The sequence below is a fragment of the Oryza sativa genome, chromosome 10, assembly GCF_034140825.1.
Source record: "Oryza sativa Japonica Group chromosome 10, ASM3414082v1".
Classification (NCBI taxonomy): Eukaryota; Viridiplantae; Streptophyta; class Magnoliopsida; order Poales; family Poaceae; genus Oryza; species Oryza sativa.
Window position 1 is genome coordinate 4,355,673 of NC_089044.1, and position 25,842 is coordinate 4,381,514.

At 44.7% G+C, this 25,842-nt stretch overlaps 2 protein-coding genes and 1 long non-coding RNA gene across 3 annotated transcripts; 2 read left to right on the plus strand and 1 right to left on the minus strand.

Annotated features, from left to right (window-relative positions):
• Positions 1–2,785: 2,785 nt before the first annotated feature.
• Positions 2,786–4,256, plus strand: LOC136353759 (uncharacterized). The gene is made up of 2 exons (XR_010737174.1): positions 2,786–3,771; positions 3,884–4,256. It is a non-coding gene; the product is annotated as an uncharacterized lncRNA (long non-coding RNA).
• Positions 4,257–9,342: 5,086 nt separating this feature from the next.
• Positions 9,343–11,595, plus strand: LOC107276706 (bisdemethoxycurcumin synthase-like). The gene is made up of 2 exons (XM_015757744.3): positions 9,343–9,550; positions 10,595–11,595. The coding sequence occupies exons 1-2, from the start codon at positions 9,355–9,357 to the stop codon at positions 11,593–11,595; spliced, it is 1,197 nt and encodes a 398-aa protein (XP_015613230.1). The 5' UTR covers positions 9,343–9,354.
• A 4,607-nt stretch (positions 11,596–16,202) lies between these two features.
• On the minus strand, positions 16,203–18,706 carry LOC136353712 (uncharacterized). The gene is made up of 2 exons (XM_066304892.1): positions 17,979–18,706; positions 16,203–16,584 (listed from the first exon to the last, which is right to left on the minus strand). The coding sequence occupies exons 1-2, from the start codon at positions 18,704–18,706 to the stop codon at positions 16,203–16,205; spliced, it is 1,110 nt and encodes a 369-aa protein (XP_066160989.1).
• Positions 18,707–25,842: the final 7,136 nt, after the last annotated feature.

Genomic DNA, 25,842 nt, shown 5'->3' on the forward strand with positions numbered 1-25,842 from the left:
CACTTTTAAGAAGAAAGGCAAGGGAAAGACATAGGGTAACTGCTTTGTGTACGGTGAGCCTTGTCATTGGGCCAAGGGTTGTCTTGATCGCCAGGACAAAAAGTCTACAAGCATGGTTATTAGGATGGAAGAGGAAAATTGGGGTATGGTAATTTTTTATCTACAGTACTTTCTGTTTTTACTCACTTGAGTGGTAGATGATACATAGTGCTAATATTCATGTTTGTGCTGAAATTTCCTTGTTTTCTTCTTATCAGGACGGGAGATGTTCCTCCTTACTGATGGGAAACGGTTCGCTTGCATTCGGAAGAGACCGTGCAGCTCAAAAATTTGCATCATGTCCCCTTAATAAAGAAGAATCTTTTCAGCGGCTCTTCACTTTGTAGAGATGGTTTAATCTTGTGTTTGTGTCCAATAAATATGACGTATCTAAAGTGGAACATTTGTTGGTAAAGGTTAGACAGTAGAGGCTTGTTCCCCTTTTCTTTAGATGATGTGTGTAATAATGTTGTGAACCATGTGAGCAATGATGATGACTCTAATGTTTGGCATTTGCGACTTTGTTATGGGATTTTGGTTATATGAAGTGCTTAGGTAACATGAGTTTAATCTCGAAATTCACTTTGGTCAAGTATTCTAAGTATCATACTTGCGTTCAAGCAAAACAACCTCGAAGCCTCACAAGAGATTGTTGACTAAAGCGGGAAAGAAATACTGCATGACACTTATAGATGATTGCACTAGATTTTGCTATGTGTACTTATTGAAAACAAAAGATAAATCATCGCATTACATTAAAATCTATAAGGCTGAGGTAGAAACCAACTTGAAAGGAAAATCAAACTGTTAAAGGTTTGTTAAGGTTTGACTGAGGTGGAGAGTATTTGTCAAATGAGTTTACTTCATTCTGTGAAGAGTCCAAAATTATTCATGAGAGTTTTCACCCCAGTCAAATAGGGTTGCTGAAAGAAAGAATCGCACTTCAATCAGTTGGTGAATGCCATGTTAGACACTGTGAGACACTGTGGGGCTTTCCAAGAAATGGTGGGGTGAGGCTATATTGACTGCATGTCATGTCTTGAATAAAATTCCTACTAAGAATAAAGGAGTAACACCATTCGAGAAATGGGAAAAGAAAATGTTAACTCTCTCATACTTGCGCACATGGGTCTCATACTTGTGCACATGGGGTTCTTTCGCTAAGGTCAATGTGCCTATAGTCAAAGAGTACAAAATTGGACCCAAAGCCATGGATTGTATGTTCCTTGGTTATAATATCTGCAACATGGGTTATAGATTCTTAATTGTAAATTATGGAGTGTTTGACATGCGTATTGGTACAATTTTTGAGTCCAGAGATACTACACTTTTTAAGAATGAATTTGCCATGAAAGACGCAGCTAGCTCTTCTAGTCAAGAACCTATTTTGTCTCTTGAGTTTTTGCCGGTAGAACACGATAATCAAATGTCTGTTGAACCTATTTTCTTGATATACATTATCATGTCAACCACGGGTGCCGGCACTACTAGAGGAGTAGGGAATGACAACACTGGATGAAGAGAAACTGAGAACGTTAACATCAACGGAGGCAACATCAATGCATCATCATCATCTTGAGCGTTTTCTGTATATGACTATTGTCATCTCGGTGTTGAACATATTTCTAGATGCTATTGTTCATTTTTATCACTCACTTTTTTGCATATGTCATGTTTATTGTGTTATATTTCTAGTTTAAAATATGCCGAGTTTTGATTATATTTCCAACAAAAATCACCCCATTTTTATAGGCTTTTTTTTAAACACTGCCTTTAAAATTGTAACTTTCACATGCGGCAGTTTAGGAAAATCGCCTGTATGAAATACACCTATTTTCACATACAGTTTTCTTTATAACCTATCAAATAGTTTTGTTCACAAGTCGTGTTGGAATTAATGAATGGGCCTTAGCCCACTCGAAGATTAATTCTTTGGAAAATCACAAAAGCCCACCTCATGGGATGGCATGCATGTGGAGTTTAGTACCACCTTGCTTATTCTAGGAGAGGGGGACCTCCTTAAAAGGGAGGATGTCCTCCTAGCCACTTGAAGCATGTGTGGTGGAGAGAAGAGGGGAAACACACACACGCGCTCGCTCGCCTGGCCTGGCAGGGCAGGCGGCGCGCGTGCACGACGTACGCGTCGAATGGTCCGAAAAATTGGCTCCTCACCCTTGCGCAGATGCAGCCTCCTTTTGCAGTTTTGTTTTGCTGCAAATTCGGATTCGTTTTTGTTTTGGAAACGTTCCGAAAAATCCGGTGCGTGCAAACGGCGTGGAGTCCGGATAAGTTACGCGCGACTTATCCGGTTCGGTTACGCGCAGTAGAGATCGTGCGGGCGCCCTGATCAAGCGACCCTTCTCTATATAAACCGACCCGCCGTCTTCACGCAGTATATGCGAAAATCAATCTAGGGTTTGCCTCCTACTCTGTACTGCGCCGTCGCTCGTAGACTACTCCATCCCGCTCGCCGGCGTGCACCAGCGATCGGGAGAGCAGGTCTCCAGAACCTCTGCCTTTGACGTCCTGCACCGGGAGAAGGCGGCAATAAGGTTTTTGGGAAGCGCTTCGCGCGACTGCTCCCTGTTCGTTCGCGACGGCTCGCCTTCCTCTTCGCTCGCGTGTTTCGTGCCTTCGTAGACACCTGCGAAAAGTTTCGACCAAGCAGCCAGTCTTTTCGTCACCTCGGTATGTGTTCAATATGTTGCGCATATTTGATCTGTTCATGTTATTCTGTGTAGTTTACATGTGTAGATCTAATGATGCGTTCATGCTAGTTTTCATCTGTAATGTCATGATTTATTTATGGAATAAATTAAATCATTATATGCCCATAATCTCAACAATCCAAAAACCTTATTATAGGCACTGTGATTTTACTATGGCTGGTTTTGCCGATGCACTGAGGCCAGATAAATTCACCGGTGTGCATTTTAAGAGATGGCAGATCAGGGTCACTCTGTGGCTGACAGCTATGAAATGCTTCTGGGTGAGTACTGGCAAACCTGAAGGAGTTCTTACTGCTGAACAGCAGAAGCAATTCGAGGAAGCCACTACTCTCTTTGTGGGATGCATTCTTAGCGTTCTTGGCGATCGTCTGGTCGAGGTGTATATGCATATAACCGACGCTAAGGAGTTGTGGGATGCACTGAATACTAAATTCGGTGCTACTGATGCTAGCAATGATCTGTATATCATGGAGCAGTTTCATGACTACAAGATGGCTGACAACCGTTCTGTAGTCGAACAGGCTCATGAGATACAAACCATGGCTAAGGAACTCGAACTCCTTAAGTGTGTCTTACCCGACAAATTTGTGGCTGGGTGCATTATTGCGAAACTACCTCCATCTTGGAGAAGTTTCGGTACTGCACTCAAACACAAGAGACAGGAATACTCCGTTGAGGGGTTGATAGCGTCTCTTGATGTTGAGGAGAAAGCTCGGGAAAAAGATGCCGCGTCTAAGGGCGATGGTGGGCAGTCCAGCGCCAATGTTGTGCACAAGGCCCAGAACAAGAGCAAGGGGAAATACAAAGCTCAGCAGACCACCAACTTCAAGAAGCAGAAGAAGAACAACAACAATCCTAATCAGGATGAGAGGACTTGCTTTGTGTGTGGCCAAGTTGGTCATCTGGCTAGGAAGTGTCCACAGCGCAAGGGGATGAAGGCACCTGCAGGGCAGACTTCTAAGTCTGCTAATGTGACCATTGGCAACACTGGAGATGGAAGCGGGTATGGTAATTTACCTACTGTTTTTTCAGTTAATCAATCTACTAATTGGTGGGTTGATACTGGGGCCAATGTACATGTTTGTGCTGACATCTCATTGTTTTCTTCTTATCAGGTCGCACGGGGTTCCACCGTCCTAATGGGGAATGGGTCACATGCTTCTGTTCATGGTGTTGGCACGGTAGATCTGAAGTTTACTTCGGGAAAGATCGAGCAGCTGAAGAACGTGCAGCATGTCCCTTCTATCGACAGGAATCTTGTTAGTGGCTCCCGTCTGACTAGAGACGGATTTAAGTTGGTTTTTGAGTCTAATAAAGTAGTCGTGTCTAAATATGGATATTTTATTGGTAAAGGTTATGAGTGCGGAGGCCTGTTCCGCTTTTCCCTTTCTGATTTCTGCAATAAGTCTGTGAACCATATTTGTGGCAGTGTGGATGATGAGGCTAATGTTTGGCATTCACGTTTATGTCATATTAATTTTGGCTTGATGTCTCGGCTTTCCAGCATGTGTTTAATTCCTAAGTTTTCCATTGTCAAAGGTTCTAAGTGCCATAGTTGTGTGCAATCGAAGCAACCTCGCAAGCCTCACAAGGCTGCCGAGGAGAGAAACTTGGCACCACTAGAACTCCTACATTCAGATCTTTGTGAAATGAATGGGGTGTTGACGAAGGGTGGAAAACGATATTTCATGACATTCATTGATGATGCTACTAGATTTTGCTATGTGTACTTGTTGAAAACGAAAGACGAGGCTCTAGACTATTTTAAAATTTATAAGGCAGAAGTTGAAAATCAACTTGACAGAAAGATAAAAAGGCTTAGGTCTGATCGTGGTGGAGAGTTTTTCTCGAACGAGTTTGACTTATTCTGTGAGGAACATGGCATCATACATGAGAGGACGCCTCCCTATTCTCCCGAGTCTAATGGGATTGCTGAAAGGAAGAACCGCACACTGACTGACTTGGTGAATGCCATGTTGGACACCGCGGGACTGCCTAAGGCATGGTGGGGGGAGGCATTGTTGACCTCAAATCATGTGTTAAACAGAGTTCCTAACAGAAATAAGGACAAAACACCATATGAGATATGGATTGGTAGAAAACCATCACTTTCTTATTTGCGCACATGGGGGTGCTTGGCGAAAGTCAATGTACCAATAACGAAGAAGCGCAAACTTGGACCTAAGACTGTGGACTGTGTCTTTCTGGGATATGCTCATCATAGCATTGCCTATAGATTTTTAATAGTTAAATCCGAGGTACTGGACATGCATGTTGGTACAATTATGGAGTCTCGTGATGCTACATTCTTTGAGAGCTTTTTCCCAATGAAGGATACACATAGTGGTTCGAACCAACCCTCTGAAATAATTCCCAGTTCAATCACACCACCAGAACAAACTGAACATACACATGAACTTGTCTCTGAGGAGGATGTCAGTGAAGCTCCTCGAAGGAGTAAGAGACAAAGGACGGCTAAGTCTTTTGGTGATGATTTCACTGTGTACCTCGTGGATGACACTCCTAAGTCAATTTCAGAAGCATATGCATCTCCTGATGCAGACTACTGGAAGGAGGCTGTCCGTAGTGAAATGGATTCCATTATCGCTAACGGGACTTGGGAGGTGACAGAGCAACCCTATGGGTGTAAACCTGTGGGGTGCAAGTGGGTGTTCAAGAAGAAGCTTAGGCCTGATGGTACTATTGAAAAGTACAAGGCTCGGCTTGTTGCTAAGGGCTATACTCAGAAAGAAGGCGAAGATTTCTTTGACACTTACTCACCTGTTGCTAGATTGACTACAATTCGTGTGCTACTTTCCCTAGCAGCCTCACATGGTCTTCTCGTTCATCAAATGGACGTTAAGACAGCTTTTCTTAATGGAGAGCTAGATGAGGAGATCTATATGGATCAACCTGATGGGTTTGTAGTTGAAGGTCAAGAAGGCAAAGTGTGCAAATTGTTGAAGTCTTTGTATGGTCTGAAACAAGCTCCTAGCAATGGCATGAGAAATTTGACAAAATATTGACATCTGCAGGCTTTGCAGTCAATGAGGTAGATAAATGTGTGTACTATCGCCATGGTGGGGGTGAGGGAGTTATTTTGTGCTTGTATGTTGACGACATACTGATATTTGGAACAAACCTTGAGGTGATAGATGAGGTTAAATCATTCTTGTCTCAAAATTTTGATATGAAGGATTTGGGAGTAGCTGATGTTATCTTAAACATTAAGCTAATTAGAGGTGAGAATGGGATTACACTCTTGCAGTCCCATTATGTGGAGAAGATCTTGAATCGCTTTGGCTACATTGATAGTAAGCCTTCTCCAACACCTTATGATCCTAGCTTGTTGCTTCGCAAGAACAAGAGAATTGCTAGGAATCAACTGGAATACTCCCAAATCATTGGCTCGTTGATGTACCTGGCTAGTGCAACTAGGCCTGATATCTCCTTTGCTGTGAGCAAGTTGAGCCGATTTACCTCTAATCCGGGAGATGATCACTGGCGTGCGCTTGAGCGAGTAATGCGCTATCTGAAAGGTACTGTGGAATTGGGGCTTCACTATACTGGGTATCCTGCGGTACTGGAGGGTTATAGTGATTCTAACTGGATCTCTGATGTGGATGAGATCAAAGCCACTAGTGGATATGTTTTCACACTGGGTGGTGGTGCTGTTTCATGGAGGTCTTGCAAACAGACCATTTTGACGAGGTCAACCATGGAAGCAGAGCTAACGGCACTGGATACTGCTACTGTTGAGGCAGAATGGCTGCGTGATCTATTAATGGATCTGCCTGTTGTTGAAAAACCGGTGCCGGCTATCCTTATGAACTGTGACAATCAAACGGTAATTGTCAAAGTGAATAGTTCTAAGGATAATATGAAATCGTCTAGACATGTGAAAAGACGATTGAAGTCTGTCAGGAAATTAAGAAACTCCGGAGTTATAACGTTGGATTACATCCAAACAGCGAGAAACCTGGCAGATCCCTTCACGAAGGGACTATCACGAAATGTGATAAACAATGCATCGAAGGAGATGGGTTTGAGACCCATGTGAGTTATACTATGGTGGTAACCCAGTCTATGTGATCGGAGATCCCGTGAATTAGATCCTGGGAAGAACAAACCATTAGTAAACTAGAGGAGAGTATCAATATATATACCCTCTCCAAGTGAAGATGCATGTACTCTCATGAGCTGCAAGGCAGGTTGGCTATGCCTTAATGAGTTCTGTTGGCTTTAATTAGCGAAGATGTTGTCCTGCAGAGCATTCTTGAAAGAACTCACCTTTGTGAGCTTGACTGTTGGTCGCAGTCTATGAAGATTTTGGGTGAATCTTCTAGGAAGCTTACTAAAGACCTAGGAGTATGACTTATACGCTCCACCCGAGGGGTAGTCTACAGACGGTCTAGTACCAGATAAGACTTTGAGTGAAACTTGCTTGCACAAGACTTGCAATTCAAGGCGTAGTCCATTGTTCAAGTTGTGAGTAAGTGTAGCTTGGAGTTCTAGGTGGATGTTCAACCTTAATTGGTCTCCATCGAACCGCTGGTATATAAATAATACATTGGAAAAGGCAAATCTCAGTGGGATTTTGAGATTTGGTGGGGGATTGTTGGACTTAATGAATGGGCCTTAGCCCACTCGAAGATTAATTCTTTGGAAAATCACAAAAGCCCACCTCATGGGATGGCATGCATGTGGAGTTTAGTACCACCTTGCTTATTCTAGGAGAGGGGGACCTCCTTAAAAGGGAGGATGTTCTCCTAGCCACTTGAAGCATGTGTGGTGGAGAGAAGAGGGGAAACACACGCGCGCGCTCGCTCGCCTCGCCTGGCCTGGCAGGGCAGGCGGCGCGCGTGCATGACGTACGCGTCGAATGGTCCGAAAAATTGGCTCCTCACCCTTGCGCAGATGCAGCCTCCTTTTGCAGTTTTGTTTTGCTGCAAATTCGGATTCGTTTTTGTTTTGGAAACGTTCCAAAAAATCCGGTGCGTGCAAACGGCGTGGAGTCCGGATAAGTTACGCGCGACTTATCCGGTTCGGTTACGCGCAGTAGAGATCGTGCGGGCGCCCTGATCAAGCGACCCTTCTCTATATAAACCGACCCGCCGTCTTCACGCAGTATATGCGAAAATCAATCTAGGGTTTGCCTCCTACTCTGTACTGCGCCGTCGCTCGTAGACTACTCCATCCCGCTCGCCGGCGTGCACCAGCGATCGGGAGAGCAGGTCTCCAGAACCTCTGCCTTTGACGTCCTGCACCGGGAGAAGGCGGCAATAAGGTTTTTGGGAAGCGCTTCGCGCGACTGCTCCCTGTTCGTTCGCGACGGCTCGCCTTCCTCTTCGCTCGCGTGTTTCGTGCCTTCGTAGACACCTGCGAAAAGTTTCGACCAAGCAGCCGGTCTTTTCGTCACCTCGGTATGTGTTCAATATGTTGCGCATATTTGATCTGTTCATGTTATTCTGTGTAGTTTACATGTGTAGATCTAATGATGCGTTCATGCTAGTTTTCATCTGTAATGTCATGATTTATTTATGGAATAAATTAAATCATTATATGCCCATAATCTCAACAAGTCGTCCATGATACGGAGGCAACTTCAACCATCTTCATATGCATTTCAAAATCTAGGCTACATAAGGAACGAATGTTCTAGGACATGTGAAAACTTTTTTTTTATAATGTGGCATATCTCTCTGCATTTAATCTCCGAAGATCATGAGCCTCACCAGGGGCTTAACACGTCAAGGTCATAAGTTGATTCATTTTGTTTACTGATTGTTTATTGGATCCTTGATTCTCGTGGCCAACAATTTTTTTATGAGATGCAGGGTTGATTGTGCAATTAATTATTTAACATCTCTTTCATAATTTTGGACTGTACTAAAAGGCTGGACGATCACAAGTATGAAAATATGCACTAGGATTAGATCGATCTCCAGTTATACATTATGATTTGTAATCTCGAGAGCACGAATTGGATTCATAGTTGTCGGGTCCTTGATTATCCTGTGATTCTGTGGATCACTCATTTGATACAGAAGAATAAGTTTAATTTCCTTGATTATCGCGGCCAGGTTACAGCTTCTCCCAATATTATAAACGTTGCTTCAAAAAAAAAAAAAAACGTATAACCACAGCTCGTAAAGGAGGGGGATGACTGCTTTGCACGATGGTCGAGAGCTAATCACACTAATTAAGTGGAAAACAATGTCCATACTCCAGACCATAGTAGCTGCTTTGTACATGCCATGGCATGCAGACCTCACGATCTGTAATAAGAAAAATCTCTCATGTGATTTTGTTCTGGTTATATTATATGTTGTCAATAGAAAAAAATATTTTTGTTTTAAATTAACACTACATGGAACATGTGATCAAGGTTTTCTTGCAGAAATTTTTTATGTCATTTAATAATGGAAACATATTTGAGAGCTAACAAGGCCAGGTTATCGATCAACTAGTATAAAGCCAATAGGCAGCTGCTAGAGTTTTCATTCATAGACGCATCACATATCCACCTCTTTCTCTCTAAAGGCAACTAATTTCACAAGCACAAGTTCTTTCTTTTACATCGACCATGCCTGGAGCAACTACCGCCGCTATTGTTGACAGCCGCAGGTGCACACAGCATTCGGAAGGCCCTGCCACGGTCCTCGCCATCGGCACTGCAAACCCGGAAAACATCATCCTTCAAGATGACTTTGCTGACTACTACTTTGGTCTAACCAAAAGCGAGCAACTTACTGAGTTAAAGGACAAGATGAAAAGGATATGTAAGTAAATTGATCATTGCACTTATCATCATTATTATTAATCATGTTTTATTAACTCTATTGAGAAAAAAAATGCAATTGCTTAGATATCAAGGAGTATACTGCTATCATTCAATATGAACCATATATATATTTATGGTATGTAGAGATAAAAAGAGGCTATAAACCTAAATATTTGGTAGGACACATATAGAAATTAAATATGTGTTTTTAAGAAAAGTGTTTTCATGATGTCATATATTTGTGTTGTAATTGTTCGAACAAAAAAAATAATTTTTGCTGTCATGGTTTTGTTAAATATGATAGCTAGCTGTTCCACATATTGTCACCTCCTCACGCTACCATCACACATACACGCCACAGAACTCATGTACATATAAGGAAGTGTACGCTTTTAACAAAAACACAATCCATGCATATGAGAAAATTTCATAAGAAGAAAAAAAATATGCACAACCTAATAGCAAAAACTACTTGATGCATGTCTATCACGCTACTAGTACTTCTCACGTAATTGTCCGCGTCGCTCGTTAAGTCTAAATCGAGATGCCTCTCGAAATAGATTTTGCGGTCACACTACTAGTACTTCTCACGTAATTATCCGTGTCGCTCGTTATAAATCGAGATGCCTCTAGAAATAGATTTTGCGATCTTACTAATCTTTCTACTGAAATAGAACTCACATGTTCATAATTGTTGGCACTGTGATGTGGAACTTAATTGGTAGAGTTATGGATTCACGACTACATCGTCAGACAACTGGTGCTTGAATAAAACTCATGTAATATGGCGCTTTTCCGAAAATTTAGACATGTACATCTTCCTATAAATCAAAAGTGTGATTTAATTTGTTAAGGGAAGTGCTTGCATAATATCATATATTTTAAGTTTTGTAATAATTATTCAAGCAAACATTAATTGCTCATCATATTTCAATTTGAAGTATGTATAAATGTCCAACCATATGTTTTAATTTTTTATATCTAACCTCAGGATTACTAAGTACTAACCAATATACGCGTGGGTTTTCCTTTTGTATTTCAGGTCATAAATCTGGTATAGAGAAGCGCTATATCCACCTTAATGCCGAGATCATCCGTGCCCACCCAGAGATCATTGACAAACACGTGCCCTCCCTTGAAACCCGTGTAGACATCGTGGCTACCGAGGTCCCCAAGCTCGCCGAGTCCGCTGCACGGAAAGCCATTGCTGAGTGGGGTCGTCCGGCTACTGACATCACCCACCTTATCTTCAGCACCTACTCAGGTTGTCGTGCACCTAGCGCTGACCTCCAATTGGCGTCATTGCTCGGACTTCGCCCTTCCGTTTCTCGCACCATTCTCAGTCTTCACGGCTGCTCAGGTGGTGGCAGGGCACTCCAGCTTGCAAAGGAGATTGCCGAGAATAACCGCGGTGCGCGTGTCCTCGTAGCCTGCTCTGAGCTGACCCTGATATGCTTCTCTACCCCGGATGAAAGTAAAATCGTTGGCCATGGACTGTTCGGGGATGGTGCTGGCGCAGTCATCGTCGGTGCCGACCCCTCGGCCGATGGCGAGCATCCACTATTTGAGATGGTTGCCGCCTCACAAACCATGATACCAGGAACTGAGCACGCACTCGGAATGCAGGCCACTAGTAGTGGCATAGATTTTCACCTCTCCATCCAGGTGCCGACATTGATAAAGGACAACATCCATCAGTGCTTGCTCGATGTGTTCCGATCTGTCGGAAACACAGATCCTAACTGGAACGACCTCTTCTGGGCAGTGCACCCTGGCGGCCGCGCGATCCTTGATAACATAGAGGACAAGCTCCAACTGCAGCCATGGAAGCTTGCGGCGAGCCGCCAAGTGCTGAGCGAGTACGGGAACATGAGTGGTGCAACAATTGCATTTGTTCTTGATGAACTACGCCGCCATCGGGAGAAGGAAGAAGACATGCAGCAACAGCCTGAGTGGGGAGTGTTGCTGGCCTTTGGACCTGGAGTCACAATAGAGACAATCGTGCTGCGTAACCCACTCTCACGTGGTTTGAAGGAAAATTAATCAACACTATCAAGAATAAAATGCAAAGGTCATCTTCTGCTGTTTTGGTATTTCACCTCGGTAGAGTATTTAGCGAGTGCGTGACACTGAATCAATTGATCACGCATCAGTGAGATTACGATCCACCGGCATGCATGTTTGTGTTCTCAATTCTATTAAATGTTGTAAACAAAGGTCCTTGTGTTGTAAAATAATTCTTAATTACTATCTTATGTACTCGGAATGTTAATATGTTTGGATCTGTAACAAAATTTGAAATACCATGTTATGAGTATGTATAATTAAAACAATGCATTTATTCCGAGTTTTGACCGATGGAGATGGATTTTTTTTTATAAAAAAAAACTTCAAGCCGATGAAATTAACACTGTAAGTGAATGATATTTTACAGGCACAAATTTGTTAAAACCAAAAGTGAAAAGGGGCTAATGTGTAAAATCAAAGTGTGTTTGATTATTATTTTATGATGAATAATTGGCATCTAAGATTATTGATTTTGATATTTGGAGATTATTGTCAAAATGATTTTGGAGATGATTGATTTTCAGACGATGAATAGGGACTACCGTCAGATTTGATCCAGTTATGTTAACGGGGGATACCTATAAACCGGATAAATGGGATATTGGGGTACGTTGGTACGAGGATCTATACGATACGACATCAAAACAGACAAGAAACAAGGATTATACTGGTTCAGGTCCCTCATAAGGTAATAGCCCTAATCCAGTTTATATGAGATTGATATGGAAAACTACATAGTACAAAGAGAACAGATGAACTCGTTGATACCGATGAGATCCTTGTCGAGACTATTCGACGAGATCTCCCGTGGCTTCGGCTTGAGTCCTTTGGCTTTGTAGACTATGGTGGGTGTGTTGGCGCTATGATTCGGTGATCCTGAACCCCTCCGGGGGTGTGCCTTTTACACTGTGAGTTGCCTTAGTCTCCAAGTATAACTCGGAGACAACGAACCCTGCACGATATAGAATAGTCCCTATCCTTTTTGAGTAGGACTCTGATAGTCTCCGGCCCGTAAAGATATTTTCCATAATATCTTGTATATTTCCTTATTGCATATGGAAACATATCGTAGGATATGAGGTATACCAATCTGGTACACTTGGTGAATAGTAGGATAGGATGTATGCCTTATTCGTAACCCTGACAGTAGCCCCAACTTCAATTTAAATGAACTCTCGTTGTCATCCGCGACTTCCTGGTCAATGTTATAGCTCTCTTCTGGTCATTCTCGATAAGAATCGAAAAGACACTGAGTTCTCAATTACACTGGAGGAAGTTCAACAGTCTATATAGGTGAATTTAATTTGAAGTCCAATCAATCCTGTCAGCAACGGGTCATAGAAAATTTCAGCGGCAATCTCTCTCCTTCCCTCAAAATACGAACTGTCAAGTAGTGCGCTTATATAAAGAAGTTTCTGGATCCATTTCAAGTCTGTTTGCCAAAAAAAGGCCTTTCCAACTTTCTTTGCGTCCAGACTCTCAGCTTCTGCAATCTCCTGAAGAAAACCCTAACTTTCCTCTTCCTCTCCGGTGATCCTACGATGGTGATGGATCTTGGGGCTTCCAGCACCGACACCGCAGCCATGAAGAAGCTACAGGTAGAAGGAGCTCTCCCCGGCCATGAGCACCTGGTGCGGGAGGAAGGTGGTAATCATCCTTAATTGGTCTTAAGTCGGATGGTCATTGTTGAAGACTTTGTTCGTTGCAGTTTTTTGCCTCCGCTATCCGAATTCCTCCTTCTGATTCTGAACTTCTATGGCCTTTCTCTTCTGCACCTTAACCCCACCTCCATCGCTTTTTTGAGTATTTTTGCTCATCTTTGCGAAGCCTACGTTGGGGTGGTACCCTTCCTTGATATTTTTCACTACTACTATGAGCTCCGGTGGAAGGAATCCAACAGATTTGGTCTCCGGATGCTATGGATTTCGTCTCTAGGACTGCATGAAAGCGTTTTACATCCACTTCAAATGCCATTTGTCCCGGAGCCACTGGAGATCAAAGTGGTTCTATATCGAGCTACAGGATCTCGATCTTGTTCTGATCGTTCTAGAGGACAAGCCTGAACGTTCTCAGGATTGGACCTTGAAACCCCCACTGACTCCCTCCCTCCTAGAATTCGTCAACACCATCAGTAGCCTACGAGAACGGGGTCTAACTAGGTATGAAGTCGCTCAAGACTTCATTTCCCAGCGGATTCAACTGCTCCAAGCCCACGCTCACCCAACCTTTGACTACACGGGGAAGGACAACATGACGTGGATCTCGACGCGGGGTACTTATTCTGGTGTCCTCGTGTCCGCTATTCTTTTGATGTCGGGGAATTTGTATTTATTCTAAAACAATCTTGTCCCTTTTTCCTTTGCAGATCTTAGCGACAAGACGGTGTCCCAGCGAGTGGGACAGGTGCTGATAAGCGCGGCGTTGGGCGTCGACGAGCCGCCCAGCGCCATCTACGAGTTCGCGGACACGAGCCGCCTAGTGCCATCTATGAGTTCGCGGACGCTGACCGGACCGTCATCATTAACGTGAGTGCCCGACTTGATTTTGTCGAACTTTCGTTTCTGTACTTGGAAGGCGAAGTGACTTCACCTCGTGCATGCACTTCCCCTAGTTGATGCCATTGGACCACTGGTCGACTACCAAGCTGCTGCCTCCTTGAATGAGAAGGTCTCTCAGGAGACAACGACAACGGTTGGGTCGGTGCCGAGTGGGATCGGCACCAAGAACCCAAAGAGGAAGTGGGCTACCACCGTCCCGAGCCAGTTCTTGTTCTCTGAGGATGGGAAACTGAAGCGAAGCAAATTTTGACTCCTAGTTCAATGCAGTACTCCTAGAAATCCTCGCTTGTGAACTAGGAGCCGTTATCGGTGAGGATGTGGTGAGGCAACCCATATCTGCAAAAGATCTCTTTGATAAAGTTGATGGCATTGTTGGAATTAATTTCTCGTGTGGACTCTGCCTCAATCCACTTTGTGAATTTATAGATTGCAATGAACAAGAACTTGTATTCTCCTCATCCTTGTGGAAACGGTCCGAGTATATCGAGTCCCTAGCATGAGAACGGCCATGTCAGAGGGATAGTTTGGAGCGCTTGTGCTGGCATCTTGGTGTGTTTGCTGTAGAACTGACAGGCTTCATAGCGTCTTACCATATCGCAAGCATCTTTGAGGGCAGTTGGCCAGAAAAACTCTTGTCGAAAAGCTTTTTCGACCAAGGTATGCCCGCCGACGTGCGATCCGCAGATTCCTTCGTGGATGTCGAGATGTAAGGCTTTTGCATCGTCGGTCAAAACGCATTTGAGGAGGACGTCATTCGGGGCCTTTTTGTATTGATCGTTGTCGATCAAACAGTAAATTTTGGCCTGTCGAGATAGCTTCTCTGCCTTTGCGTTGTCCTCTGGCAACTTGTCAGCACCCAAGAAGTCAATAAGTGGAGTTCGCCAGTCTTTCATTGTCTTGATGTCAACAATGACATGTTCGACCTCTTGAGCCCCCGAGGAGTTGTCGGTATTGGCCATGGTACCTTCGTCGTGCGACTCTTTTACAGACGGTTTTGTCAGGACATCTAAGAAAGTTCCTAGTTCAAGAGGTTCTCTTCAGGATGCTTGTCGTGCTAAGTCATCTGGTTCAATGTTATCCTTGCTATAAACGTGTCGAACCTCGATGCCGTCAAACTTCTGCTCTAGCTTCTTGACTTCAAAGAGGTACTTAGCCAACTCAGGATTGGAGCATTTGTAATCCTTATCCACTTGGTTTGCGACTAATTTTGAGTCCCCTCTCACAATCAATCGTTTAACTCCTAGTGCAACGGCTGCTTGAATACCAGTGAGGAGTCCTTCGTACTCGGCTGTATTGTTTGTTGCTCGGAAATTGAGGTGAATTTCATGTTTGAAATGATCTCCTGTTGGAGCAGTCAAAATGAATCTGGCTCCTGCTCCTTGGCTGTTGAGTGTACCATCGAATGCCATGGTCCATGTCTCATTATCCGTTTGGCTGGTTGGTCTATTTTCAGGGATAGTCCAGTCAGCTACGAAATCAGCGAGAACTTGGGATTTGATGGTTGTTCTTAGTACGAAATGGACATTAAATTGACTGAGCTCGACTACCACTTTGCAATGAGGTCGACAACGTCTTTGTTCCTGACGACTTCTCCTAGGCGAAAAAAAGAGACAACTGTAACTTTTTGTGCCTAGAAGTAGAGGCGCAGTTTCCTTGATGTCATGACTACAGCGTAGAGCATCTTTTGAATATGTGGGTACTTGGCTTTTGCGTCATGGAGGTCTTCGTTCACATACAACACTAGGTGTTGCACCTTCTCCCTCTCGACGATGATAACTGTACTCACAGAATATGGTGTGGCAGCGATGTATAGATAGAGCTCTTCGTTAGGTTGTGGGGCAACGAGTACAATGGATTTGACAGGTAGCGTTTGAGTGTGATGAACGTGTTCTCAGCATCCTGAGTCCACTCGAATTTGTCCTGCTTTTTGAGTAAAGTGAAGAAAGGTTGTGTTCGTTTTCCCATCTTGGCTACGAAGCGACTAAGTGCTGCTATACATCCGGTCAATTTCTGAACTTCCTTGAGTCAGGTGGGTGACTTCATGTTCTCGATGGCCTTGATCTTTTCAGGGTTTGCTTCAATGCCTCTTCCTGATACGAGAAAGCCGAAGAACTTCCCTGATAGTACTCCGAACCTGCACTTCTCTATGTTCAGCTTGAGGCGATGTCGTCGGAGGTTATTGAACGTTTCTCCGAGGTCATCGATTAGTGTGTCACCGATCTTCATCTTAACGACAACGTCATCGACGAAAGCCTCGATGTTTCGTCTGAGTTGGTTACCAAGAGCCCCTTGGATCTCACGCTGATATGTGTTGCCGGCGCTGATTAATCCAAAAAGCATCATGGTGTAGCAGAAGACACCGAAGGGTGTGATAAATGATGTCTTCTCCTCGTCCTCTTTTCCCTTGCTGATTTGATGGTACCCGAGTAAGCGTTAAGGAAACTTAACAACTTACAACCGGATATTGTATCCACCAATCGGTCTATTCGAGGAAGAGGGAAGTAATCTTTGGGGCACGCATTGTTGAGGTCGGTGAAATCCACGCACATTCTCCACTTCCCATTGGCTTTCTGGACCATGACCGGGTTGGCAAGCCACTCTGGGTGGAGTACTTCTCGAATGAAACCGGCCTTGAGAAGTTTGTCCAATTCTTCTTGTATGGCCTACTTTCGGTCTGGTGCAAATCTCCGCATTTTTTTTCTTAACTGGCTTGGCATCGGGTCGTACCATCAGTTTGTGCTCGATCACCTTTCTAGGTGATGAGGACACAACTAGCTCGGATATAATCATGACTACCTTATGTATTAATCAACCAAAGGTGCATATGTTCTACATTAGATTTACTTGTTATATATTTGAACAAACGTTTCTACACAATGAGTTTTGTGTGTTTTCATTTGCAGAGGTACTTGCTTGGGCAAAAGAAAAGAGACCGAACGTAAGGAATGCATGGATGATTGAAGAAGTTGATTGGAGACCAAACCAAGACCTTCTCCAAGTCTTCTTTCATCTCACCACGTCACTTTTGGTCCATAGAAGATAAGAGATAAAGTTCTACATGTTTTGGATTTGGATTCGGGCCTCCTGACAGCATCAACTTCAAACGGACCTAGCCGCTGATCTAGAAGGAATTTCGGGGCCCGTGAGTACTTCTTGGAAAGCTTAGGGAGTCTAATTTCAGATGGTTTTGGTCCCACATCAAAATTCCTACCGAGCTACTGGGAATCTGCAAAACAAGCCACATATCTCATCCAGTCTGAATCTGATTTAGGTTTTAGGCCTTGTAATTGTATCATGGGCTTAGCCCATAGGGGTGTGTGCCCTAGGGCAACCCTAGGACGTCCCTAATCATACTTAATCAGTAGTCGCCATCGTTTAGAGTTGGGTTTTGCTTAGATTATTCTGTCGAGAACAGTTTCGCTGCTAGATCGGTTTGTAAGACCCCAACTTGTGAGCTTAATCATTCATCTGCAATTTTGGTTGTATTCTATTTCGTTCTTGTTTGTGTTCTTCGATTGGCAAACAGGTTTTAGCCTTCTTGGCGAGGTCATCCGCATTTCGACATGGGTGATAACCAGAGGAGACGTGGTAATACGATTGCGGAGCGTGTGCATTCAAAAAGCCGGATTTATTTTGTGTCGCGACTCCGCCCAAATCGTTGTTTATCAGAACTTTTCGGAAGATCGGGAACCCTAGTCATCATCACTAGGGACTCCTGGTATGCCTGATGGTTGCCAAGCAAACGCGTCTGCATTATCGCGGAGGAAGGTGATGAGCTCGAGTTCCTATTTGCTACCTAACGTTGCCCCGATCTTAACGGTCTTGTCGGGGTTGGTGCTGGTTAGCGGGACAATCTTGATTGCGTCATCGGGTTTTGGTGCTTTGTTGGGCTTGCTCACTTTCCTGGGTGGCTCGGTTGTGGTGGGTGGTGTGGGAGTATGTTCGACCATGTCGAGGCTCCTCTTGTCGCAGTGCACCGCTAACTTCGCATTTCCCTGGATAGTGATTGTCCATTTTCGTCCTGGTATCTTGAGAAATTGGTACGCGTAATGGGATGCCACCATGAACTTCGCGAGTGCAGTTCTCCCTAAGAAGGCATTGTACACAGTGCCGAACTCAGCAACATCGAAGGTGACCGATTCTGTTCCAAAGTTATCGGCCTGTCCGAAGGTAACTGCTAGCGTAATTTTTCCCAATGGTTTGGATGATGATTCTGGAGTGATTCCATGGAAGGGCCGATTTGAAGGTGTTAGCTCGCTTCGTGGAATGCCCATTTCATCTAGAGTGCTAGCGAAGAGAAGATTGATGGAGCTACCACCGTCGATGAGGACCCGTGCAATTTTGATATTCCGAATAGTGGGCTCGACCACTATTGGGTATTTTCGTGGTATTGTTGTGGTCGTCGGGTGGTCTGCATCGGAGAACTTGATCTTTTGGTGAGACCATTTCATCTTCGCAGTAGTCCCTTGTGATGCAGAATAGACTTCGTGTTCAACCTTCTTGTACTCTCTCTTGGAAGAGAACGTCATAGAACCGCCAAAGATATGGGTGACATGGAGGTCGAATTCTGAGAAAATGAGTTCGTTATCGGGTGCAAGTACTTCGGTATCTACTTTGACAACGCGTACTCGTTTCCCTTTTTCCACTGCCATCTGTCTTGCCAACGCCTTCTTGAAGACCAGACATTCTTCTAGAGAATGAGCGTTGGTTTTATGTATCAGGCACCATTGTCGTCGCGAGTCGTCGCCTTGGGGGTTTGGACTAGAACTTCTGTTGTCGCGTTGCGCTTCCCACTCTTACGACTTCTCATTTTGCTAGAATCTGGTGCTTCTTTGTTGGTTGTTTCCTTATCCTCGCCTGTCTTCCCCTTTCCATCTTTTCATCTTAAGGCATCATTTGCTTTAGCGCACCTATCGACAATCTCGAATAAATTGCGTGCGGAGGTAATCCGTCGTGTCGCCAGCTCCTGGGTAGTATAGCGATCTCGGACACCTGATTTGAACGCGTGTAGCACAGAAGCATCAGAGATTTCGGGGATCGTATTTTAGCATTCGTTGAAACATCGAATATAGTCCCTCAAGGATTCACCGGAATTCTGAGTTAGGGCGTGTAGGTCGTCCGCTGGAAGTTAGCGACAAACTACTGCCACAAGTCTTCCCAAAAGGAAATTGAGCGAGGAGGGAGATGAACCAGCCATGATCGGGCTGATCATTTTAACGTGGCAGGCAAGTAATTTGCCAGAGCGTTATCATCCGCCCCAGCATCGTAGACAACTGTAGAGTAGACATGGAGGAACTCCTTGGGGTCTATGCTTCCATCGTACTTCTCTATTGCTCCTGGTCGGAATTTCTCAGGCCATCGTACTTCTCGCAGTGTGGGTGTGAATGATCCGCATCCACCTCCCAGTATGATAGGCGGTCGGTGCCCATGCTATTTTCTAGGTGGTCTGGTTGATGACAAGGACGATGAAGATGATGATGACGAAGGTCCCCTCGGATCTGGAGCATGGCTCCTGGATCGGCGCCCTTGTTGTCGATCTTGATGAGAACCTGGAGAGCACGACTCCCGCCATCATTGATCGTCATTATCTCGTTGTTGACCTTGACTGTTGTCGTCCCGAACTTGCTGTTCTCGGCGGTAATCATAGCGGTGACTTCGACGATCCTGTCGGTCTTGGTTCTTATTGGGGTGGCCTCCCCGATTCGCGGATTTATTCCGTCACGGTGGAGGATGGCACTGGTGAGCATCGTTGTCGACTCGTTTCTCCCGCCGGCGCTTATCTAAGTGATCGCGTAAATCGCGATTACCTTGTGGCGGTGGGGTCTGTTGACGAGGGACACGAGGTGAAGCATTGTGGGGGTTTCGACCCAGATCTCAACTTGGGTGATTGCAAGGGTCATGGCTGACTTCTAGATGCAGCAAGTCTTGAGCTAGTAGTTCGGCGATTGCTGCAAAAGCACTATTCAAATTGGCCACTGTCTCCCGAAGTCGCTGAACCCATTGCTCACCGTTGGGATGCAAGACCGGATCGAAAGGGCTCTCTCTTAGGTTCGAGTTCACAGTGTCTAGATGTTGAGCAGGAGTGCGCGCGGGTGTCATCCGCATTTGCACGAGCAGATGGTTCAGCACCGCCCTCCGCATTGATCGCGTTCACATCTCGTGGAGCGTTTGACGAAGATGATTCTCGATCCTCCAGACCGTGCAGGACCGATGGTTTGTGAGTATCTAAACCCACGAATCCTACCAAACGATCTAGGCTTTTCTCTGCGTCCTGTTCCTTCGCGACATACCAAGATTGGACTCGCGGTTGTTGAACATGAGGACGTGAAGACTTGGTAGCGTTGAGAAAAACTCTTCAACTCGAGAGATCATGCATCTTCAATTTAGGGATCGGACACAAGGTGGTATTTGTTGGTGAAGTTCACTGGATTCCTCGTTCTTTGTAGGCTCTGATTTCGTCCTTTACATGTTGCAGCACCGGGCAGTCCGATAGGGATTGCTTGGGTGTTTTATGGATAACACACCAAGCAGTTGATTTCTGAGAGAACGTCCTTGTTAGCGTCTGGTTCCCGATCGAGGGACGAGAAGTGGCCACTTGAGGTTGTTCCCGAGATGTTGTTGTAGTCGGTGTCTGTTTCTCTATATAGACGGAAGAAGGCACCAATGATGTGTCGTATCTCGAAGTCGTAGCTACGACGTTCTCGCTCCCGACAGAGATTGGGCCAAACGAGATCGGTATCGCAGAGTAGACCAGAAAGACGATGGATCTGACTTGAGTCCACACTAGCGGAGTAGAGGTTGGATCTACTGCACTGGGGCCGATGTAGACGAAGTTGTCGGAGTAGCTTGAAGTCATATTGGCAGAACCTTGAGCACCAAGTCCCCCTACCTGGTGCGCCACTGTCGATGGGGGATACCCGTAGACCGGATAAATGGGCTATTGGTGTACGTTGGTACAAAGATCTACATGATACGACATCAAAACAGACAAGAGACAAGGATTATACTGGTCCAGACCCCTCGTAATGTAATAGCCCTAATCCAGTTTATATGAGATTGATATGGAAAACCACAGAGTTCAAAGAGAACAGATGATCCTCGTTGATACCGATGAGATCCTTGTCGAGACTATTCGATGAGATCTCCCGGCGGCTTCGGCTTGAGTCCTTCGGCTTCATAGACTACGGTGGGTGTGTTGGTGCTATGATTCGGTGATCCTGAACCCCTCCGGTGGTGTGCCTTTTTATATCGTGTGTTGCCTTAGTCTCCAAGTAGAACTCGGAGACAAGGAACATTGCATGATATAGAATAGTGCCTATCCTTTCCGAGTAGGACTCTGATAGTCTCTAGCCTGTAAGGATATTTTCCATAATATCTTGTATATTTCCTCATCGCATACGGAAACATATTGTAGGATATGAGGTATACCAATCTGGTATACTTGGTGAATCCTAGGATAGGAGGTATGCCTTATCCGTAACCCTGATAAGTTAGACCAGCATGTATCATGCGGTTAGACCGGCCAACCCGCGGTTTGACTGGCTAACATGTGTCGGTTTCCATTTTGGGTTTTTTCTTTGGATATTCGTGGGTAATCCATGTTTATGACTTTTAGATGGATGCTATGTGTATGTAATACTATTGTCTGCCAATATTGAGTCAAGTTAGAGAGAACTTGTGCTCGGATATGGTTTCTTGGTTGCCCCACGTGTAGGTGAGTCTTGATGCCTCGGGAGAGCGTGGCCAGTGATGGATCGGTAGTCAACTTGGGAGAAGATGATGTATGGATGATCAGGATATCATGCGGGATGCTTAGGCTGAAGATCAATGTATGTGGTTGGTGAAGATTCCATATGGTATGCAAAGAAGATATTGTGTGTATGGGATGTGGAGTCGAATTTGGAAGGAGACCAAATTCAGTACAATTGGAATTTGTAAAGTTTGATTCTTGTACGGGAAGGTTTCCTAGGAGATTAGGACTTCTTGTATGAGTTTGGTTCATGGCTTTAGGCTGCCTACCTCAGGTATAATAAAGAGGGAGTGTGTAGCCTCACAGTGTCGATTTTGTGAGAGTTGAGTTTAGAGAAAAGTTAGTGTTTCAAGTTTAGTCAAGATTTTTATGAGGAGTGATGTTGTTGTATTATGTAAATACAAATAGAAGCAATAAAGTTTCAATCTAGTTTGAGAGATCTTCAATTTGTGTTTGCTCAAGTGCGGCGGTCCAACCGGCGGGACACCAATCACATATCCGGGCCTGTCTGTCCATGAGGGGAGATTGACAGTGGCAGATTTGGCAATTGCTCCACATAAAATTGAAAATAGCCTTGCAACTTGGAACTGTCGGCACTTCTCCTATGGAGGCAAGGCTTTTTGATCAATTCATGTTTGAGTCGCATTCCTATGATCAATTCACCACGGTATGGATTCTATCATAGCAAGGTTTTTCTGGGAGGGACTGGAAAATAAGAGTAAATATGACATGATTAAATGTGAAGCTCTATATAGACCAACTCTAGGGTGATGAACATTGCTCTGCTGAGCAAATGGATTTTTAAATTAAAGACAAGCTGCAATGATCCTTGTTGTGACCTGCTCAGGAGGAAGTACTTGAAGGAGGTTTTTTTTTTCAATCTAGTGCCAACGGGGGATAACAGTTTTGGAGAGGACTGGATGCGGTTAAGAGCAGTAGTTAAGAAATTGGAAGTGGGAAGACAGTTAGCTTTTGGGATGATGTCTGCCTAGGAGAAACTCCTCTGAAGGTTCAATACCCTTACAAATACAGCATCTGCACTGACAGAAAAGAGACTGTCTGGCAGGCCAAGGAGGGAAAACTGGGTAATCCACCTGTGAAGAACCTTGGGAGAAAAGAAACTGGAGGAATGGAATGATTTTCAAGGAAAATTAAGAGGGATCCACTTAAACAATGAGAAAGTTGTTATGAAATGGAATGTTCTTCAAGGAAAATTAAGAGGGATCCAGTCAGTACTTTTTACAACTAAATCCCTTTAAAGAGAGATATTGTTTGGTGGAGTGAGAGAGATGAGACTGCAAGAAGTATGGAAGACACCTGCTCCCTTAAAAGTCAAGATCTTCTTCTGGATGATGTTGAAAGGGAGAATTCAGGCAGCCGAGCAACTTAAGAAGATGAACTGGAAGGGGAACTCTTTATGCAAATTATGTGAAGAAAAGGAGGACGTGGATCACCTGATCTTTAGATGTGCGCCGGCTAGGTTCCTCTAGTGCTGTATTACAGATGTGCTAAATTGGGACTTTGTGCCCTCTTCTAGAGCTGATTTGCTAACTCTAAATCAGGGGCTTGGCAAAAAGAAGATGGCTCTGCTATGTTTTTTCGCTGCATGCTCCTGGGCCATCTGGTTAAGGAGGAAAAATAAGGTGTTTAATGATAAATTGATGAATGATGTTTCGCACCTTCCTCACAAGGCCGTGCCTTTTTTGGTACAATGGAGAGGTCTGGCGCCACAGAAGCAGGTTGGAATCTCGGAAGGACTCACTGCTTGGCAATATACACAAGATGGGAGATCAAAGGAGCGCATGAAGCTATAGAGAGCGGGGGTAGGCAGTGCGCTATCAATCTAGTGTAATATATTTCTTCTTGGGTGCTTAGGTTTGTTCTGGTTGTGATCTGGCTTGTACCCCCATGATCTCCTTGCTTCGTTGGTCTTTCCAGCTTTCGTTTTTCTTTTGCTGTTTTTCTGTGTGAATCTGTTATGCTTTTTATTAAAAACTAGGTGATGAGCATTTGTCTAAAAAAATCTAATCACTAATTAGAGTGTTGGATATACCCGGTTTTTATAGTAGTGATCAGACATATACTCCCTCCCTATAGATGGCCAAATGGGCTGCACGCCTCGCCACGGACCGGGTACGACAAGGCCCGGGCTGAGATCAGTTGGGCCGGCACGACCTGACCTACAAGCCGAGGCGGGTCGTGCCCACCTACGGGCTGCAACAACGACCCAAGCACAACCCAACAAGACTCTGGCCATGCCAGGAGGCCCGAAGGCCCAACAGCCTATCATGCTTCTCCATGGAATAACTCTATTTTTCCTCTCCCATCTCTTTGGGTTGTATCTTATATAGCTAGAGTAAGTCTATTTTATGTCCCTCTTCTCTTCGGATCGTGCCATATCTCTAATAATGAATTCAATGCATGTTACCGACCGGAACAAACACCACGTGGCACGGCATGGTTCGAGGATACTCCCATGCGTGAGTATCTAATGTAAAAATTAAAAATTGATTAGGAGTTCAATAAAAAAATCGCCGGTCCCATATCTCTGGAAAGGTCGTGCCTCTTCCGCTCCCCATCGCTTCTCTGGATAAATCGCCTGGTCCTGTGGTTCTGTCTCTTCATTAATCTCCTCATCTATCTATGAAAATATAAGAGCAAGTTTAATACTATAGCCAACTACTAGCTTCCAATTATCTATAGTTAATTTAATAGTCAATTCATATAATAGCTACCTATAAACATATATACTACACTATTAATATATGGTCTCACCTATCATACACAGATTGTGTCTTGGAGTCCATGCTGCAGCTGGCTACAAATTTATCTTCTCGATATGTGTTTATAGTTGGCTTTTAGTCTGCTATTTTATCTGCTCTAAAAGACACACCCCGAAGTCTTAAGATATATTTGCAAATTCCTCTAGAAAAAAAAACATTTCAATGAAGAAGGATGTCATCTGATCCACAATTTCTTCCGTTCAGTTCCCATAAGACCATAAGAGGAACTTAATTATTCGATTATTGTATTGTGTTACACCTGCTGCTATCAGCCTACTCCCTCCATCCCACAACAAAATAAATCTATGACTGAATGTGACACAGCCTAGTACAATGAACCTGGAGAGATCTATGTCCAAATTCATAGTATTAGGATGTGTCATATCTAGTACGAGGTTGGTTTTTATGAGGGAGTACTTTAATTAAGAGAGTAATAGCAGGTCTAGATGGAATATGTGCATGTGCTATGCCTCCTCGTATTCATTCTTCAGGATTTATTTAGTTAGCATATAAATTTCTGACAACATGTTGATGTATTTATAAGCGTCAAATGAGATGGCATCACAGGGCTAGCGTCCCAGCTAAGGTGTTCGATACGCCCAATTTAAGATGGCCCATCTACTATTGCACGCGGCAAAGCCGTGGGTACTTTCTAATTTATCTCTAAATCTCTTCTCTCGCGTCGCCCTCCCCTTGGTGGCACGAAAGGCAACGCCACGCCGCCACCCTCCTTCCCCGCCTCCTTCTCATCCTGCCTTGCCGCTGCGGCCGCAAGGACGGTGGCGGCAGGGCCTCGTCTCACCCACCCCGTGCTAGGTTGCCGGGGGAGGCTGTTCGGGGCGGTGACGGTGGTGGCCAGATCCAGGCCGAGTCCGGCCAGATCTAGCGGGGGGTGGCTAGCGGCGGAGGCTAGCGGTGGTGGCAGCAACGCCTGGTGGCGGAGATGGCGGCGACATCGGCGCAGCCCCGTCTAGATCCAGACCACCCCAAGTGGATCTGGCCAGGTGGCGGCAGGCCGTCGCGGATGAGGCGGGACGACGCGTCTTCATTGGAGGCAGCAAGTGGTGGCAAGGAAGGATATAGCGGCGGGGTAGGAGGCGCGGACGTCGGAGCGGTGGAGGGCAGCGGTTCG